This window comes from Carica papaya, chromosome 4, assembly GCF_054855325.1.
Source record: "Carica papaya isolate Zhongbai chromosome 4, ASM5485532v1, whole genome shotgun sequence".
In the NCBI taxonomy this organism is placed as follows: Eukaryota; Viridiplantae; Streptophyta; class Magnoliopsida; order Brassicales; family Caricaceae; genus Carica; species Carica papaya.
The window spans coordinates 7,270,837-7,288,568 of NC_142312.1; the positions used below are offsets into that span (position 1 = coordinate 7,270,837).

At 36.8% G+C, this 17,732-nt stretch overlaps 2 protein-coding genes across 4 annotated transcripts; one reads left to right on the top strand and one right to left on the bottom strand.

Annotated features, from left to right (window-relative positions):
* The first annotated feature begins 213 nt into the window (after nucleotides 1–213).
* On the top strand, nucleotides 214–4,324 carry LOC110811465 (HECT-like ubiquitin-conjugating enzyme (E2)-binding protein). 3 transcript variants are annotated; one of them, XR_002539154.2, is made up of 6 exons: nucleotides 214–715; nucleotides 965–1,046; nucleotides 1,435–2,253; nucleotides 2,684–2,944; nucleotides 3,127–3,268; nucleotides 3,342–3,569. XR_002539154.2 is itself a non-coding variant. In XM_022037981.2 (5 exons), the coding sequence occupies exons 1-5, from the start codon at nucleotides 292–294 to the stop codon at nucleotides 3,499–3,501; spliced, it is 1,746 nt and encodes a 581-aa protein (XP_021893673.2). In that variant the 5' UTR covers nucleotides 216–291; the 3' UTR covers nucleotides 3,502–4,324. The 3 variants fall into 3 exon arrangements, 1 of the variants encoding a protein (XP_021893673.2); XR_002539153.2 differs by lacking the exon at nucleotides 3,127–3,268 and adding an exon at nucleotides 3,832–4,324 and having other exon boundaries at nucleotides 216–715; XM_022037981.2 differs by lacking the exon at nucleotides 3,127–3,268 and having other exon boundaries at nucleotides 216–715; nucleotides 3,342–4,324.
* A 211-nt stretch (nucleotides 4,325–4,535) lies between these two features.
* On the bottom strand, nucleotides 4,536–10,958 carry LOC110811457 (uncharacterized). The gene is made up of 17 exons (XM_088217668.1): nucleotides 10,724–10,958; nucleotides 10,481–10,612; nucleotides 9,689–9,885; nucleotides 9,203–9,282; nucleotides 9,028–9,123; nucleotides 8,812–8,935; nucleotides 8,511–8,569; nucleotides 8,304–8,390; nucleotides 7,001–7,071; nucleotides 6,824–6,920; nucleotides 5,959–6,033; nucleotides 5,735–5,833; nucleotides 5,397–5,540; nucleotides 5,290–5,319; nucleotides 5,141–5,203; nucleotides 4,960–5,037; nucleotides 4,536–4,868 (listed from the first exon to the last, which is right to left on the bottom strand). Exons 2-17 carry the CDS (start codon nucleotides 10,597–10,599, stop codon nucleotides 4,812–4,814), a joined length of 1,476 nt encoding a protein of 491 aa, XP_088073794.1. The 5' UTR covers nucleotides 10,600–10,612; nucleotides 10,724–10,958; the 3' UTR covers nucleotides 4,536–4,811.
* Between the last annotated feature and the right edge of the window lie 6,774 nt (nucleotides 10,959–17,732).

The window sequence follows — 17,732 nt, forward strand, 5'->3', positions numbered from 1 at the left end:
TTATAAGTTTCGGGCTGTTATATTGTATTTTAAAAATTTAAGTGTAAAATATAAAATTTTATTTTAAATATAATTATACATTTCAACAAACTAAAAAATATATGGATAAACGTGTCAGAAATTTAATTTTATATAAAATAATAAAAACTAAATTATATAATAATTTAGTGTTAAAAATAAGACGTCATAGACTGTAATCACCTTCAAAATATCCAATCCAAACACCTCCTTCCCCGCCCTCAGTTTGATTTAAGCGGGTAACAGTAAAGCCCCCTGAAGAGTACAGAGGAAATGTCAGTCAAAAACCCTAAAAGCCCTACAACATGGCGATATACATGGGAGGCACAATCTCACTCCCCGACCCTCCGTCTGTACCTTTTTGATTCCCTTACGAAGCCCTCCATTCAATGCAGGAACCTTGACACCAGGCTGGTTCTCTCACAATCTCACCTCCTCGTTACCTGGATCGACGAGGAGGTAGAGGAAGATGAAGACATTAAAGAGATCTCACTTAGGGTTCCGGTTCCTCGGGTTCTAATCGACGCGGAATCTCCAGTAAATGTCAGAGCTTTAGATGATCACATCGAGATCAAGCTCGTCTTGATTCTTCCCGTCGACCACCCTATCATTTCGAGCTTCGATTCTGTTCTGAATTTATCGGAAGGCCTTAAAAGTGCGGTTTTGGATAGCTTACAGCCGCTCGTGATGGATTCTGGTAACAAAAGTTCAATTTTGCTTTTTTTTTTTTGGTGTTCTTCCCCAAGAAAAACTGGCTCTGTGTCTACATTTGTTGTGATTTCCGCAATTTTTACTTTTTTCGCCCGCAGAGAACAAATTAAAGGAAATTGGACGGTTAATACAACCTCAAACAGTGTGAACCTTAGTGGTTGTCATGATCCTTTTATGGTCTAGTCTGTACATTCGATAATTTCTTTTCCTTTTATACGATTACTGTTTGGTTTAGATTTGAAGCGTTTATCAGCAACGGAAGGAGTAAACTTTTACTGCAGAAGCTGCTCGACTACACTGACAAGAAGTCCAATCAGGTAGAATTTGCTTTCTTTGTTTGCTGCACTCGTTCACGCCCTCAATTTATCTTGCATTAAGTTTATGTATGTATATATAATTTTAATAACTGTGCATGATTCTGGAATTTTTGTTTAATGCATGTAGATCCCTAAAGTTATTATTGGCATATCTTCCTGTGTTTCTGTGCTGTCATTCGTATTGTACAAGCATTGGTGAATGTAGAAGCTGTCTACTGATAGCATGTGCAGTTAGATCCTTCAATAAGTTGACGTTAACAATGCTGAACATATACCCTTTTCTGTGCATATTTACACTGTTGCTAAATCATGCTGAACAGCTTGATTCACTAGTTATCTTTTCTTTTCTCTATTCTATGCGTATATTGATTTTTCAACTCACTTGTAGGAATTTTATGGAAATGCCATCTGTTAACTGGCAAGAGGTGGCTGACAACTGGTTTGGAGGTTGCTGTTGTTCCTTTGGCGGTATTAGTGAGAAGCTGGTGACTAGGTATGCAAAGTCCTATTCATGTGCCAAGGGTTTGTGCCTCTTAAATATCTCGACTATTACTCTCTGCAAGGATGATCTTGTGGAGTGTGTGTTACCTGAATTCAATAGAACCCAAGAGCATCACTGCAAACCAAAATTTTCTGCTGATGGCAGCATGAAAGAAGCTGCTCTAGATTCTGGAAATAATCAAGAAAAAGTAACAACCCATGAAAATGAAGGTGAGAGCAGACGTGACCTTAGTGACGATCAATTGGATAATGGACATTTTGCTGCAAAGGTCAATTGTGCAAATACTATTGAAGAAACTATCAGTGGCAATTCATTTTGCAAAAAACCAATACCAGATTTCTGTGAAATTATGGGATCAATACCTGGTTGTGTGCATACAGAAGGCCCCTGTTGTAGTGATATCCATGAACCTAGGACACCTGATGCATCTGGAACTTTCCAGATGGACCCAAAAATTACAATGACTATGGAACTAGATGGAAATAAGAAGCATTTTCTTAATGGCTTCCTTGAAGATATTTTCATGGCTAGATCATCCAATCTCTCAATGAAAATTCAATGGGTTGAATTTGTTTGCCCTCAATGTTCATCTCTTCTTGGAGCTTATCCTTGTGATGGTGATGCACTTATAGATGATGGAGTTCGACTACTTAAATGTTATATCTCCACTTCTTCACCAGTTGGGGGATCAAGTGACATGTTCAGGTACATGGATGGCTAGCAATCTTCATCAGAATTAGTTTATAGCTGTTGTTCCAATTCCATATAATATTCAGATATTCCATTTCCACTATTTTTGTCCCAAGAATTTTGTGCTACTCTAATTTGGAATCGGGAAGTTCATTGTTGTTATTTTGTTTGGAGAATGAGACAACTGCACAAGGGCTGGAAGCTAAAAGTATCATATCAACACAAATTATTCCTCTTTTGACCATGTTAACTGTTTTAAAAAAATTCCGCTAAATATTTGGATAGGGATAAGTTATAGAAAAGCTTGTCACTATTTTCTAATAGTACACATCTCCTTTAATTACTTTTCATAATACATGGTTTTGAACCTCTCTCATTCTCTTCCTCACTTTATTTTGGGGGGATCACGATCTTTAATCTTATGTTGCCTAATTTGTTGTGAAAGGAAATATACTTTGGGAAGAATGTTTACAAATCAGCTGATGGAAAGTGCAAAAGATGAATTATCATTTCGGATTTTGGTTAAGGATTTGACAAGCAGATCTCCAATGTTGCTAGTTACTCTCCTAAATCCAAATTCTTGGAATAGTACTGGCTATTGTTTGGGTAGAGAGGATACCATGGAATCAGCTTTTAAGTCAGACCTTCTCCCTGTTGTTAAGGTGCTCTTTTCTGATTGTAGCAACAGCGCAGAGTCTCAGATAAGGTTAGTTTGCTCTGTTTGCGCTTTCAGTCTTGCTAATAGCTAATTATAAGCTACTATCTCAAAAAAAAAAAGCTAATTATAAGCTATTGATTCTTATTAACCCTGATGGGCTAATTAGCGAAACTATAGACAAAAAACAAATTACTATGGGAATGTAATTTTCTTTTTATGAGCTGTGCTAGGGAGGAAGGTTGTTTGTCTTCCAAATAAAAGATCTGCCTAATTAAAAGAACCCAATGTCCCTACCATGACCACCAAAATAAGCATGTATTTCTTCAGTGTAAGAAGTGATATCTAAGTCGACTGAACGATCACATACTAAATGTACGTACCTATTTTCTTTTTCCTTTTTCTTTTTTTTTATAAGAAATCCTGGTTTATTGTGTTGTTTGTGCAGGATGTTGGAAAATTGGGTGGCAAAAAGTTTGGCTGATGAAGTTTTCATTCTGAAGAGTCAAATAAAACAATTGATTGAGTTACTGGCATCAGCAAATGAACTACTTCCAGCCTCGTGCACGGATCTTCAGGGTGTACCTGTTTCGTTTCTACAACGGTAGAAAGCATTGCTTAGTTGAAAGCTTTTGATATGTTGATTCTGATTTGACAAATTGGAAGTAATGAATTGGTAAGTGGTGATGTTATATTCTGCACCATAATCTGCCTGTTCCTTTTCTGCATTTAATTATGTGAAGATACTGAGGCAATGAGGAAGCTGTAGAATATTTCAGACAAAAGCATACGAGGTTTCTTTCTTCAACTTAAGGTGAAACCGCAAATGCTGGTTTGACATACTCAGCCATAATTCTCAACAGCGTGCCTATTGTAATTGCACTTGTTCCCTTGCTGGTGTTCTTTTATTCAAGGAGCTGGGTTGATTTATGAATCAGGTCACAAATATTGATTGTCATTGGTAGAAGAGAGTGGAGTCTTTTGTAGAATCCATGTCCATCTCCAACTGCTCTTTGACCATTAAAGCACTATCGCCAGCTTGGTGCATTACCTTTGGTGCCAGATCGTATGGTCCTCTGGGGGCTATATGGTTCTTCACGTGCCGTGGGAGTGTGCAAGTGCAACAGCTTGGTTCATGATGGAGGGCACAGAAGTAGATGGTGAAGTTTCAGTCTCCTGATGTATTAAGTGCTGGACTATTGGAAGAGTAAGAGTGGTGGAGAGGTGTTTTACAACAATGCCTACTGGCCAGTCACAACTGTTAGGTCCAGGACAATGGGCTATTTTCTCTCCAGTTCGAAGCAAAAATGTTGTATTTATTTTTTGAATTTATATTAATTCATGAGAATTTTCCATTTTACTGTTTTCAATTATCGAATTTATGATTTATAGTTTGCAAAATTTTCTTCATAAAAGAAAGTTATTCGTTCAGCTATTATGTTCATGTTATTTTCCAGCGTGCAAGTTGAACCTGCTTCAAGTATGCCCTTTGTTCTCCATAAATTTTCTCACGAACGCATGACAAACCTTAATAACAAAATGAATGTGTACTATCTCAGACAGGTATTGTTCATTTTTTAACATAAATCAGAAAGCTTGACAGTCTACATCTATAGATGATCAAGTCATGCGCACCCCAATGTGCTAAAGAAACACTCTTCTTTTTTCCAATAAGTTTCTGTTTCGTTACAATTACAGAAACAATATTCAGTTATACAAAAAGCTGGCCACATAAATTAATCTCGTAACCATGAGGAAAATTAATTGCATATATGCCACTCAATTTAAATACTCTATCCTAAAAAAGAAAAAAAAAAAAAAATGTTGAAGACACTCAGTCTTCTCCATGTATATTCCCCAAAACAAAACTTTTAAATCTTGCACTGTCATCTTATGGCACCAAACGCAGGTTACTTCATCACACTTTTGATCCAAATCTTCGAGCAACACTGGCCTCACTTCGCATGTCCCACACCTGCAGGCATTGGGTGTAGATAAATTATACATTGACATGCCTGGAGTAATCAAACAAGTTTAAATAAAACAGAATGATTTTCCAAACTCACTTCCAATCTCCCCTTCGAACCTCCAACTGCCAGCAAAAAGGGGCAATCCGCAGAGAAAGAAACAGAAAAAACAGCTCCCTGATAACATCCAGAACCGAATATAAGAACCCAATCTTTACTTAACCAAAACACCACTCTCATGGAAATGCTTCCCTGCCACGCTGGAAGATAATTTACTTACTGCTTTAGGATTCTTAGAAGCAACACATGAAGGTTGGTTGTTTGACAAGTCCCAGAGTTTTACCTGCATCAAAATATAGTGTGTTTGATGAGAGCAGCTAAGCCAGTCATAATTTGCAGGAGACAAGGTGCATAGAAAACTTCAATTACCATTTTATCCACAGATCCAGTTGCAAGAAGCTGTAGAAAGGCACAAGGGCATAAGTTAAATGGAGAGGAACTCAAAAATATTATAAGCTATAGAGAAGGATGCATACGTTAGGGACTGAAGGATTATACGAGACAGAGGTAACTTCTTTGTCATGTGCATGGAGAGTAAAACTTGGTTTCAGCTCAGAAGCTGAATCAGATTGGGCAGCCCGTATATCGAAGCCCTTCACAGTGCCATTCTCAAGACTTACCTGAAAGGACATCAACGTGAAACTTTTTGTCTATTACTCATGGCCGTACTCCATTTTTTTCTTTGAAATAACTCATGACTATACTCCAATACAATTAAAAACATATTAACTAGGATCTACAGATCAATGCAACAAGAAGATCTACTGTACAGACAGTAAAAAAATTATTTAATAATTAAGATTGCAGCACACACCACAAAAGAGTGCTCGGTGTGTGGATCCCATGCCAAGCTTTCAATTTCAGCAGTCAGTGACCACCTAAAACCAGAATGTGAAGGTACTCTTCCATCCTTCTGCAGTGCATAAAAAATTAAAAATCAAGTCACCAACTATTAAAGCACTTAAGAAAGCTAAAATTATCAAAAACTTTGGCATAGTAACACAAAACATAGTGCATAAAAAGTAAAAAATTTGTTACCATCACTACTGTATGATCAAAAGAACCAGTAACCAGGACTTGTGGCACATGATGATTCCATGCCACTGCCTGAACCTGCAGTATATAAAACAAAAAGTAGAAAATTAAGACAAACCTATTAAGCAGAATTGATAGTCATTCCAGATCCATGGAAGGTATAATTTACAATCACTAGCAGCCAAACTTGAAATGTGAGTTTCAATGAATTTCTCCCAGTTCAATCAAGTACTTCTTGCTATATAAACACTGAAGGCCATGGAAGATGAATAATAGCAGGTATTTCCCACATTACAGGTTATATAATTTAATTTTGTCTCTGTTTACCTCAAATATCATAAGTAATTCCATAACCACCAAAATAGGGCTGTAAAATTTAATTGATCAGGAACAACTATGTCCTTGATAGGAGAAGCCTATACTAAAACCGGTTTGCAGTACAATACTCATAAATTTAAAATCACTGCCAAGGCAGACAAAAGAACCACACTTCTTTAACAAGTAGGAGGTCATTTGCTCTAGTTATTATTCTAAGCACCCTCTTGAAATTTACTTCTTTGGGATCTTCAAGTACCTATAAGTACAAAGTTTATATAAGCGCTTCTTTAACTTCTTATGTATTGGGATCTTCAGCCATTTATTTACTCTCATCTACCTATTTATTTGTTATTATCAAAATACAGGAAGTACTTTATGTTCAAGAAGCATTATCTAAACATGTAATTATTTTTAAATTACTTCAAGCATCTAGATCTTTAAGCACATTTCTTTTATGAACCCAAATGACTGGCATTAAAAAAGACTCTTTAATTGCACAGGATCCAAGCGTGAAGAAATTATAGTACTGCAGTTATAGTTCAAATCTTACCTTGTCTGTATGATGCTCCATGGTAATATCACATTTTCCAGCAGCCACATCCCAAATTTTTACCTGTTTGTCAGCACTTGCACTAGCGAGGATATTCCTGTTTTGAAGTAAGCATGCAAATTACTATCGCAGATAGGTAGGACCAGAAAGTGTTGGAATAAACAAAGCTGAACAAACCTGTACTCCTTGTTCCAGGCAAGACCAAGAACTGGACCTGTATGGCTGCCTTCTTTGTACTTAACTGATGTCTAATGTAAAGAAAATTCCAGGATAAGTAAAAATATTAAAAAGAACATATAAATCAAGCTCAGACACATAGAATAACCAAGAGGACAAACGGGCAGCCAGACAAGAAGAACATGGAAATTTATAATGCTTTAGAAAATATAGCACATGCAGGAGACATTAGATTCATAATTTGAATGATCACACTACAAGTTATATTATCTTGGATGAGAGCATGCTGAAAGTGCATGAAGGAACATATTAACAAAAATTAGTCAAAGAATAATACGGTAATGAGAATTAGTAACTTCTAGTATTATTCCAAACATTTACATAAGGATTGATCACTGGAAATAATTTTTATACTAGGCTAATTTCCCTCTTCTACTTTCTCCCACCTCCATTCTACTTCTGGCTATTTCAGTTAATCTTTCTGTAAAGATAGCAGCAGAAACATAATTTTGTATTTTGTAAAACCAATTCATTGTTATACCATGTCGTTTCCCTCTTGCTTCCCATCTCCGTCAGATCTTCATTCCATTTCTAGCTATATCAGTTAATTTTTCTGAAAAGGGATTGCAGAAGATACATAGTTTTCTATTCTGTAAAAGCCATTCATACCCCGTTTTATATCAACACTTCAAAAATTTCCCAGGTTTTAATCACCTCTGAGTCTAGTCCAACATGTTCAACCATGCAGCTTTACCATTGTATTTACAAAAATGTTTAACACCTGCATGATTCGCTCATAAAAGATACTTACGCTACTTATAGGAACCTCATGAGGTAAACTCATCTAAAATTGCCTAAAAATTAAACATGCAGGCAGAATAGATATTCTAGTTGCTACAGAAATCAAAATTGAAAATCTACAAAAAAAAAGGGGGAGCAGCTTACAAGAAGCCAAAATCATGAATTGCAATTCAACCAAAGCACACTCTTAAAGACATAACCATGACTATAAAATTTTATTTTGAACCTTTAAAGTATTCTACCATACTTATTACACATGCAGACATCAGGAGGACATAAAATACATATCAGGACTTCTATCTCTACCATTATAAACTTATTTAAACTGGAAAAATTTAGTGGCAGACCCCTCCCTTGCTCTTCTTCTAGAAATTTTATTTTGAACCTTCGAAGTATTCTACCATACTTATTAGACATCCAGAGAGGCACATAAAGTACATAACAGGGCTTCTATTCCTACAATTATAAAACTTGTTTAAAATGGAATAATTTAGTAGCAGACCTCTCCCTTGCTCTTCCTCTTCTTCTTCTTTTTCTTTTTTTTTTCAATGATGCCACCTAATACTAGACATGGCTGTACTTCATCCATCTGAAAGCAGCAACAGTAAAGAAAAGAAAAAGAAAGAAAGAACTTCTGATTAGTAATTATATCATTCACAAACTAAATTAATTTAGAATGTCATCATGTCAATATCCATAATCCACATACAATGTCAAGGTCCCATATCTCAATAGAAGGTTCCATTGAGCCAACAGCTACAAAATTCCCTGTCCAGACATTGAAAATAAGACAATGCATTTTGAGCCAAAATTCTAATTTAGCTACCATAATCTAAAAAAAGTATCCTGCTAGAGCTAAAGTCAAGTGTAGCTACAGACCCATATAAAGATCTCCTGAAACTATTCAGCTTCTTTGTATAACAGCGAAGAAAAATTCAAACGTGGAACATAAGTGCAACTTAACAAACAATAAGAGAACTAACACAACCAAAAATAAAAAGTTGTGTAACCTTTTTCCCCTCCTTTAAGTGGACAGTCAAGCCATGCTGTACACAATGGAAACTCAGGGACAATGATATCATGGTGAACATACATGTTTGAATCGCCCCCATCCGATTCCTCAAATACCCAAACCTGTTTGTCCAAAACAATATCATGAATTTAGGGTCATGTTTGCACACAAGAGAGAGAGAGAGAGAGAGAGACTTCAACAAGTTGTTGCATACCTCAAGATGACTGACATCATCCTCATGACGTGCACAAACTATAACAGCATCAGTTGGCTTTATGTTCAGGTCCTCGATCTCTTCAGAATCATCATCCTAAAAGAACAGTGTCGTTGCTTCAGAAGCCAAACAAGTCTTTAATGTCAAACTGGAATAGAGAAGTAGCCTCACTTACATCCTTATCCTTCAGATATGGGTCCATATCGTTACTTGGGTAATAGAGGTCCCCAAGGTTGTTGCTGAATAGCTCAATTCCTGAGATATACCATAATCAGAAATATACCAGGTTCTGGAAATTCTGTAGTTATGCTCAGGACTTCTTTGCCCAAGAATTTATACGAATATCTTATGCCATAGAAAGTTTAACTAGACAATGCATCCAACTCATACCAGTTTCATTTTTTGAGACAAATTCATACAACTCACTGTTTTCTGTTGCAGCTCTAAACAGAAGAAGATAAACAAATGAAAATATAATAAGAAATCCAAGAATTTATACAAATAGCTTATGCCATAGAAAGCTTAACTAGACAGTGCATCTAACTCATACAACTTCCATTTTTTGAGAACAACTCACTGTTTTCGGTTGCAACTCTAATTAGAATAAGATAAACAAATGAAAGATACAAAAATATAATAAGAAATAATGCAAGCAAGATACCATCGTCCTCTTCGTCATAATGATCCATGTCAAGTTCCTTTAACCCATCAGCAACGTCTTCAAGATCCGTTACCAAATTCTTGCTTTTGGAAGTTTTTCCAAGTGCATCTGCCAGGATCAATGCCTGGGCCAACTCTCCTTTTGTCTCGTCAGCATCAACATCCATTTTTTCTTCTTCATCAGTGCCACTATCTTCACTGTACAGCCCAAGAACATACAAAACTCCCCAGTTATAATCCTTTCATAAAATGCAACAAGTTCTTGGTTATAAAAATCTAGTAATTTCTTGACACCAATCTTATATCACTTATAAAAGTTTGAAGAAATCTAAACATTATAAATATATATATTCAATGACCTGAAAATCGATCCATAATAATCATATGTTACAAGAGAATTTCAAACTAGCTTACTGAGGTTGTTCGTACATTAATCAAATTGGTCCTTAAGTATCTACACCTGCGGAACTAGTGAAATGAATAAGCATTTGCATAAAGCAGAAAATACTAACTTCACGTTAACATGTTGTTTTGAAGTGACATCCCCTTTCTTTCAAAGGCTTAGACAGACAAACATGTAAAACAATCAAATTTATACATCATAAGTCACAATTCTACCAAAGAACCTGCTTAAAATAATTTGAACACATAAAACAACAAAAATATGTATAAGCAGCGGCCATACAGTCTTTTAAGCGGGTAAAGTTACACAGAAATTCAACTTATCCTACGAAAAATGATATAGTTAATAAAAAGAGAATAAGATGAATAACAAACTAGAAAGAAAATTCACCCTCTCTCCAGACCACCACTCTTAATAATCTCTTCTATTTCCTCCTTTGAAGGAGGCTCAGCGACAACCGGTACTGGATTCGAAGCCCCTTTAGGGACCCATGAAATTGATGATATCATTCTACAGAACTCTCTGAATCATTAAGATGAGTTAAAACGTTACACGAATGAAGCACATTAAAGAACTTTAGAATCATGCCATGTGAGTATGGATAAATACAACGACGAAACTAGCAGTACAAACCTCGAAAAAGAGCAGAAACCAGGAGTTTGGAGTGGAGGCGGGGGTATAAACTAGAGGAATAAAGGAGGGATTGCCGGTAGGAGAAGACGAAGGAGAGTTCGCAAAGGCGAGAGAGGATAATGAAGGAGATTGATAATTTGGACCTTTACCGCGATTAGGAGTGAAGTGTTGGCGGCTATCAGAACGTGTTGCAGAGGAGAAGAAAGGCACGGAAGGGAAGAGGCGACCGGGTCGGGGAAGTAAAGGGCTTGAGAATATATATGGGGTATAATTGTAAGTTCATAAAATTTTGATTTCCATTTTCAGTAACTTTTTTATGGAAAAAAAAATTATTATAATTATTTTATTTTTATTTATAAATATAATAAACACGATGAAATAAATTTTAATTTAATTATTATAATTTTATTAATATATTAATAAATTAAAGTTTTAATACTATTATATTAAATATTAATCGATTACTGTCAATTCATAATAATTTATAAAATGATAAATTTTATATTATTAAAATTTTTTAAATTTATAACTTTTAAATAAAATAAAAATAAATAAATCTCCATATTCTAATTTTATAAGACATAAAAATATATAAGTTATTAATAAATATTAGTTAAAGTAGTAGTTGTAATACTCTTAATTAATTTTAATCATATTAAAATTAATATATAAATATATTTTTTTTAATTTTTAAATTTGTTATTTAATGTAAAAATGAAGAAAAATAAGTATAGGATGAAATTGAAAATAATTTTGAGAAAAATGGGTGAAATTTGGGTTCTGTGAATATTTTTGAAAGAAAAATCGAAAACTGGGGGGTCAAAATATAATTTAAAAAAATTGTGCCACGTAGGATGCCTAATTAGCCGCCTCGACGAATTGGAGCACGCCGCGTGGCAAGGCACGCTGACACAGTACCACACGGGAGTCACATCTATATGTCCGCGATCGGACAGTCCGAATTTGTTCCCGCGCGGACGGTCCAAATCCGTTCCCCCTTTAAAATGCGATCGGATGGTTCAGATCAAATCGCGGTGAACGGTCCAAATTCACTTCCTATTTAAACGCGATCGAACAGTCCAGATCAAATTGTGATGAACGGTCCAGATTCACTTTCTATTTAAACATGATCGGACGATTCAGATCAAACACGATGGACGGCCCAAATTAAAAAAAGACAGATATAAATAACCTTTTTCACACCAAATCCTAACCCTACCCGCCAGACCTCTCCGCCGGAGAAGAAGAGCCAATCGCCGGGAAGGGAGTCGACCACCGACTACCACTGCGCCGGAGACACTTCCGATCATCAAAAGATGTAAAATTTTTCTCATTCGCTCGAAATTCAATTTTGAACACCCCCATGACCAAATCAGAGCAAAAAGACCAACGGATGAGCCGAAAACCGCGGACAAAGCCCAGCAGCGCCACCACGAGAAAAAGCAAAAACTGCCTCCGATGAGGCCCTTCCCAATTCCCGTTTCATGTAATTTTTTCACCATTGTAATCACCATTCATTTCTCTATAGGTTGATAGAAGCAAAACACCCAACCATGAAGGTGAGCCGGCGGAACTGTTGTACTGGAAAACTCTGCCACCGGTAAGCTTTAATTTTTCGACTTTTTTCGGCCAATTGAGACTCCTTAACGTATTTTCTTGCAGGGATGGGTATAAAATCGACCGAAATAGGTCGAAAACGGCCAACCCGAGATAAATTGCCACTGCGGGCGGCAGTGTCATTGTCGGAGCACGACGGAGCTGCTGTGCCAGAATTTTGAAATTGGCCAAAAGGGGTTTCTAACACTGATTTTGAGTTTTTTAGAGATATTTCTAAGTACTTGAAGTGTGTTTTAATCTCCAAAGGAAAATTAAGGGAACCAGGAGATTGCTAGTAGGCGTAATTAAAAGTTTAGTATCTCGAACACTAATTTGCGTAAGAATCCCTCATCTTATTCTCTGTTATAGAATTGAAGTTTAATTAATAATAATATGATATTTTGTGTAATTTAAAAAGTATCTATAATTAATTACAGGTCATTAATGGAGCTGGAACTGGTTATTTATTATTGTTTGATGTGTTTAGCTGATTGGTTGATTTTACAGTTTTCGAATGCATGATAATACACTGGAATTGGTATGATGATGCAATTGTGGTTCCTTGATGCATGTATTGCTTGTTTTATGTAATTACGGTTAAATTAAAATTTTGAAAATTAAAGGTAAATGAAAAATTGTTTGATTAAGTAATGGATGAACGGTAACCTTACTGGATATCCTGAGAGATGGTGGATGGACCAAGTACATAAAGAACCCTACCATGAACATTACCTCATACCGGACGAGGTATTGAGGGATGATATTTTAGCACTCTTACCAGACGGGGTATGGAGACGGCCCGTTAGTTGAAAATATTAAAAAAATAGATTCACGCGTAGTGGGGACATCTCTGTGGACCCTTATGGATACCAGTAGGTTGATAAAGGAGAAAGTGGTTGTTGCCGACTAATTATATATGAGATTATGATATTGTTTATGTTATTGGCTCTATAGGTTGGTTTTGAAAATCTTGCTACAGTAAGTATGCGGTAAATGATTTTATTTATGATAAACGAATTTACTTAAATTAAGAGCTCAATTAGTTATTTTCATGATTTTTACCAACTTTCATTTCTGTGTTGGTGAGTAGCGTGATATTCTTACTGGGCTAATGTAGCTCATTCTTTCATTAACCATTTCAGATCAAGAGGACCAAGATCCAGAGCCCGATCCATAAGAAGGTTGAGAGTAAGACGTTCAGCTGTTTACTTTTCTTGTATTTCTTTGATTTTCATTATTTCATTTAAAATGATCATTCTCATAGCTCTATTGGATAATCTGAATTATTGTGTAAGGAGTATAAACCCTAACTATTTATTTCACTTCCACATTCAATTCATAATTTATTTCCTTTTAAGTTCATGGGTCGTTATAGTTTGTATGAGAGTCGTATTCCTTGGAACCATTCTTTACACAAAAATCCTAGAAAACATCAAAGAATGAATTATCACCCAACTATTTCATGTGAAATGCAGGTATAGATAGATGAGGAGAGGAATACCCCCCACTAAACTGAACAGTCTGGGAGAGTTCGCTTCAAGAGGATGTTGACCGATTATTTGAAATGCTGGAGAGACTTATCGCTGCCCAGTAGGCTAAGGAGGAAAGAAGAGAGCTACCTGACCATTCCCCGCTACCACAGGTTGAGCCACCCCTGCAGCGAGAGGGTGATTTTCGAACAGATGGTCATACTTGCCACCTACATGCTGGTGGGAGAGGCAAGTCGCTGGTGGCAACTCAAGCAGGCCACCCTGCCCGTTCCAGTCACTTGAAAAAAATTCTTGATAGCCTTCAATGCAAAGTACCTCCCAGAGCATCTCCGACATCTGAAAGAAATAGAGTTTGCACACCTGGTCTAGGGTGACATGATTGTATCAGAATATACTCGAAAGTTCCTAAAGTTGGGCCAGTATTCCCCTAAGAGCATGATGGATAAAGGCAGAAAGGTAAGAAAGTTCGAATGGGGCCTCCGTCCTGAGATCAAACAGCAGCTGTATGTATTCGAGCTCAATACTTACTCAACTGTTCTTGCCAAGACACAACTAGTGGAGAGGAACTTTTACATTTTTCCTCCAACAGTAGGGAACCTTAGGCCCCCAGTTCCACACTGCAGACCAACACCTACTATACCTGTTCAAAATAATAAGAGACCCAGGCCAATGACTCAGGCTCCTCCTCAGATTCTAACAACAAGATGCAACAGGACTTGCCAACACTATGACAAGGATTATGGGGATCGAGTCTACTATCGTCTCAACAATACTTGTCGCATATGTGGGAGTGCCCAATATTACGCGAAGGAGTGCTCGAGGAATCAGAACCAGACCAGACCTCCTATCTAGGAAAGGGCTTACAACCTCACTCAATAAGATGCAGAAGTCAACCCAGACTAGTACAGGATGCGTACACTATCTGCAATCATCTTGTACATATTTTAAGTGATACTGGTGCCTCACATTCATTTGTTTCACATATTTTTGCATCAAACTTGAATGTATTATCTGAAAGACTTGATTCTATATTATTTGTGTCTACTCCTGGAAGTAAGACACTACTGGAGGAGGTTATGTACAGAGCCTATATTATAGATATAGCAGATAAGAAATTGAGTGTGGACTTAATAAAGATTGACACGGAGGATTTTGATATAATCTTAAGAATAAACTGGCTAGCAACGTATCACGCCATCATATATTATTTTTATAAGAAGTTTGTATTCAACCCTCCCAATGAGGAGTCATTTATAAATTAATAAAATTCTTTAACATTTGTTCCTTCATGGTAAATTTTTCCATTATCAAGTACTTTAACTCGACTGTTTTCTCTAACTAGGCAAACCCAAGAAAAAAAATTTGTATTTAGGAGATTCTGGTAGTCTGAGACTTTTCGGATGTATTCCCAAATAAACTGTCCGGACTGCTAGTGGACAGAAAAATTGAATTCACTACAGACCTTCAGCTAAGCACCTAGCCTATTTTGGTTGCCCTTTACCACATGAGCCATGTTGAGATGGAGAAGTTGAGGAAACAGATCAATGAATTGCAGTATAGTGGGTTCATCCAACACAGTGTGTCCTCTTGGGATGCCGAAGTTACATTTGCAAAAAAGGGGGATGAGACATTAAGGTTATGTATTGACTATAGAGGATTAAACAAGGTCACGATTAAGAACAAGTACCCCCTCTCTAGGATCGATGACATTTTCGATTAGTTGCAGGGTGTCTAGGTTTTTTTCAAAATAAATATCCGTTCAGGTTACCATCAGGTAAAGATCAGGGCAGAAAACATTTCCAAAATAGTTTTTCGAACCAGGTACAGACACTATGAATTCCTAGTCATGCCATTTGGACTAATTAACGCACCAGCCATCTTCATGGATTTGATTAACAAGGTTTTTAGATAATTTCTAGATCAGTTCGTCATTGTATTTATCAGTGATATCCTGGTCTATTCCAAAAGAAGATAGGAGCACGCTCACCATCTGACTCAAGTTTTGCAGATCCTCAGAGAAAAGAAGTTGTATGCAAAATTGAACAAGTGTGGTATCTGACTCGAGTAGACTACTTTCGTAGGGCATATCATATCAAGTGATGGAGTGTCAGTGAACCTCAAAAATGTTGAGGCAATGCTCAGCTGGAAAAAATTAACATCGATCAAGGAGATTTCTGGGAATGACAATTTATTACCACAAGTTTATGAAAGAATTTTCTAGTCTAGTTGCTCTTTTGACTCGGCTCATAAAGAAGAACGTCAAGTTCGAATGGAATGAAAATTGTGAAATGAGTTTTTCGGAACTAAAGAAGTGGTTGACTACCGCACTTGTGTTGGTCTTACCGAGCAAAACATGTGGATATACAGTTTATAGTGATGCCTCCTACCTGGAGTTGGGTTGTATTCTAATACAACATGAAAATGTCATAGCCTATGGGTATAGGCAGTTGAAAAGTCATGAGAAAAACTTCCCCATCGATGACTTAGAACTTGTCGCGATTATCCACGTCTTGAAGACTTGGTGCCATTACTTGTGTGGGAAGATCTTTCATATCTATACCAACCATAAGAGCTTGAAACACATATTTACTTAAAAAGATCTCAACATGTGTAAGAGAAGATGGATAGAACTCCTCAAAGACTACGATTGTGACATCTTATATCACCTGAGTAAGGAAAATGTGGTAGCCAATGCACTCAGCAGAAAAAGTGTAGATATATTAGCTCACTTGATGGTTTTAGAATGTATGGTAATAGGGGCCGCACAATAGGTACTACTTCAGGATTAGAAGAGAGTCACCTGATTGGCCCACCTGACTGTTCAACCCGAGTTGATCTAGAGAATAAAGGAAGTTCAGTCCGCCAATTCCATCCTAGCAGCCATCTAAAAAAATGCAGAACATAGAGTTAATTTAGAATTTCGAGTTTCTACCGATAGGTTGCTTAGATTTTAGGATAGGGTGTGTGTTATAAGGGATAGTGAGTTAAAAAATGATATGATGACGGAGGCCCATAACTTAAAGTTTGTTATGCATCTCCGAAGCACTAAGATGTATCAAAGTATACGACCCCGATTTTGGTGAAATAGGATAAAAAGAGATGTGACCAACTTTATTTCCAAGTGTTTGGTATGTCAGCAAGTTAAGGCAGAGCATCAACGCCCAGGCGAGTTACTTAAGCCATTACCAATTCCGAAATATAAGTGAGAATATATCACAATGGATTTCATGATAGGATTTTCTAGGGCACACTCAGGACATGATGCCATTTGGATAATTATTAACCGGCTCATTAAGTCTTCCCACTTCTTGGCCATCAGGATGACCGACCCCTTAGACAAAATAGAAAGAATGTATATTCGGGAGATAGTCAGATTACATGGAGCGCTAGTAACAGTAGTGTCCGACAGGGACCCCGATTCACTTTTCGCTTATAATATAGTTTTCAACAAGCTATGGGAACAAAACTATTTTTTAGTACTGTATTCCACCCTCATACCGATGGACAGTCAGAAAGGATGATCTGCACACTTGAAGATATGCTCCGAGCTTGTGTTATTGACTTCGGGGACCATTGGGATGATCATTTATCCCTAATAGAGTTCGCCTACAATAACAGTTACCAAAAAGTATTGACATGACTCCGTACGAGGCGTTGTATAGCCACTCATGCAGATCGTCAATCTGTTGGAAAGAAGTGGGTGATAAAAAATTATTTAGCCCAGATCTTGTAGAGGAGACTACAACCAAAATAGTTAAGATCAGAAAGAACATTCAGACGGCTCAAAGCAGACAGAAGAGTTATGCGAATACCCGAATGAGGGATTTGGAATTTGAGAAAGGTGATCAGGTGTTCCTTAAGGTCACTCCTTTCAAAGGAATCAGTAGGTTTGGTAAGAGGGAGAAACTAAATCCCAGTTTATT

Bases quoted from the DNA above. Each gene is read 5' to 3' on its own strand.
- LOC110811465 (XM_022037981.2), top strand. From the start codon at position 292: ATGTCAGTCAAAAACCCTAAAAGCCCTACAACATGGCGATATACATGG. The intron at 2,254-2,683 runs GTACATGGATGG...TTGTTGTGAAAG, and splicing joins GGATCAAGTGACATGTTCAG to GAAATATACTTTGGGAAGAA. The intron at 2,945-3,341 runs GTTAGTTTGCTC...TTGTTTGTGCAG, and splicing joins AGCGCAGAGTCTCAGATAAG to GATGTTGGAAAATTGGGTGG.
- LOC110811457 (XM_088217668.1), bottom strand. From the start codon at position 10,599: ATGATATCATCAATTTCATGGGTCCCTAAAGGGGCTTCGAATCCAGTA. The intron at 9,283-9,688 runs GTATCTTGCTTG...GGTATATCTCAG, and splicing joins TTATGACGAAGAGGACGATG to GAATTGAGCTATTCAGCAAC. The intron at 4,869-4,959 runs GTGAGTTTGGAA...CAATGCCTGCAG, and splicing joins GTTCGAAGGGGAGATTGGAA to GTGTGGGACATGCGAAGTGA.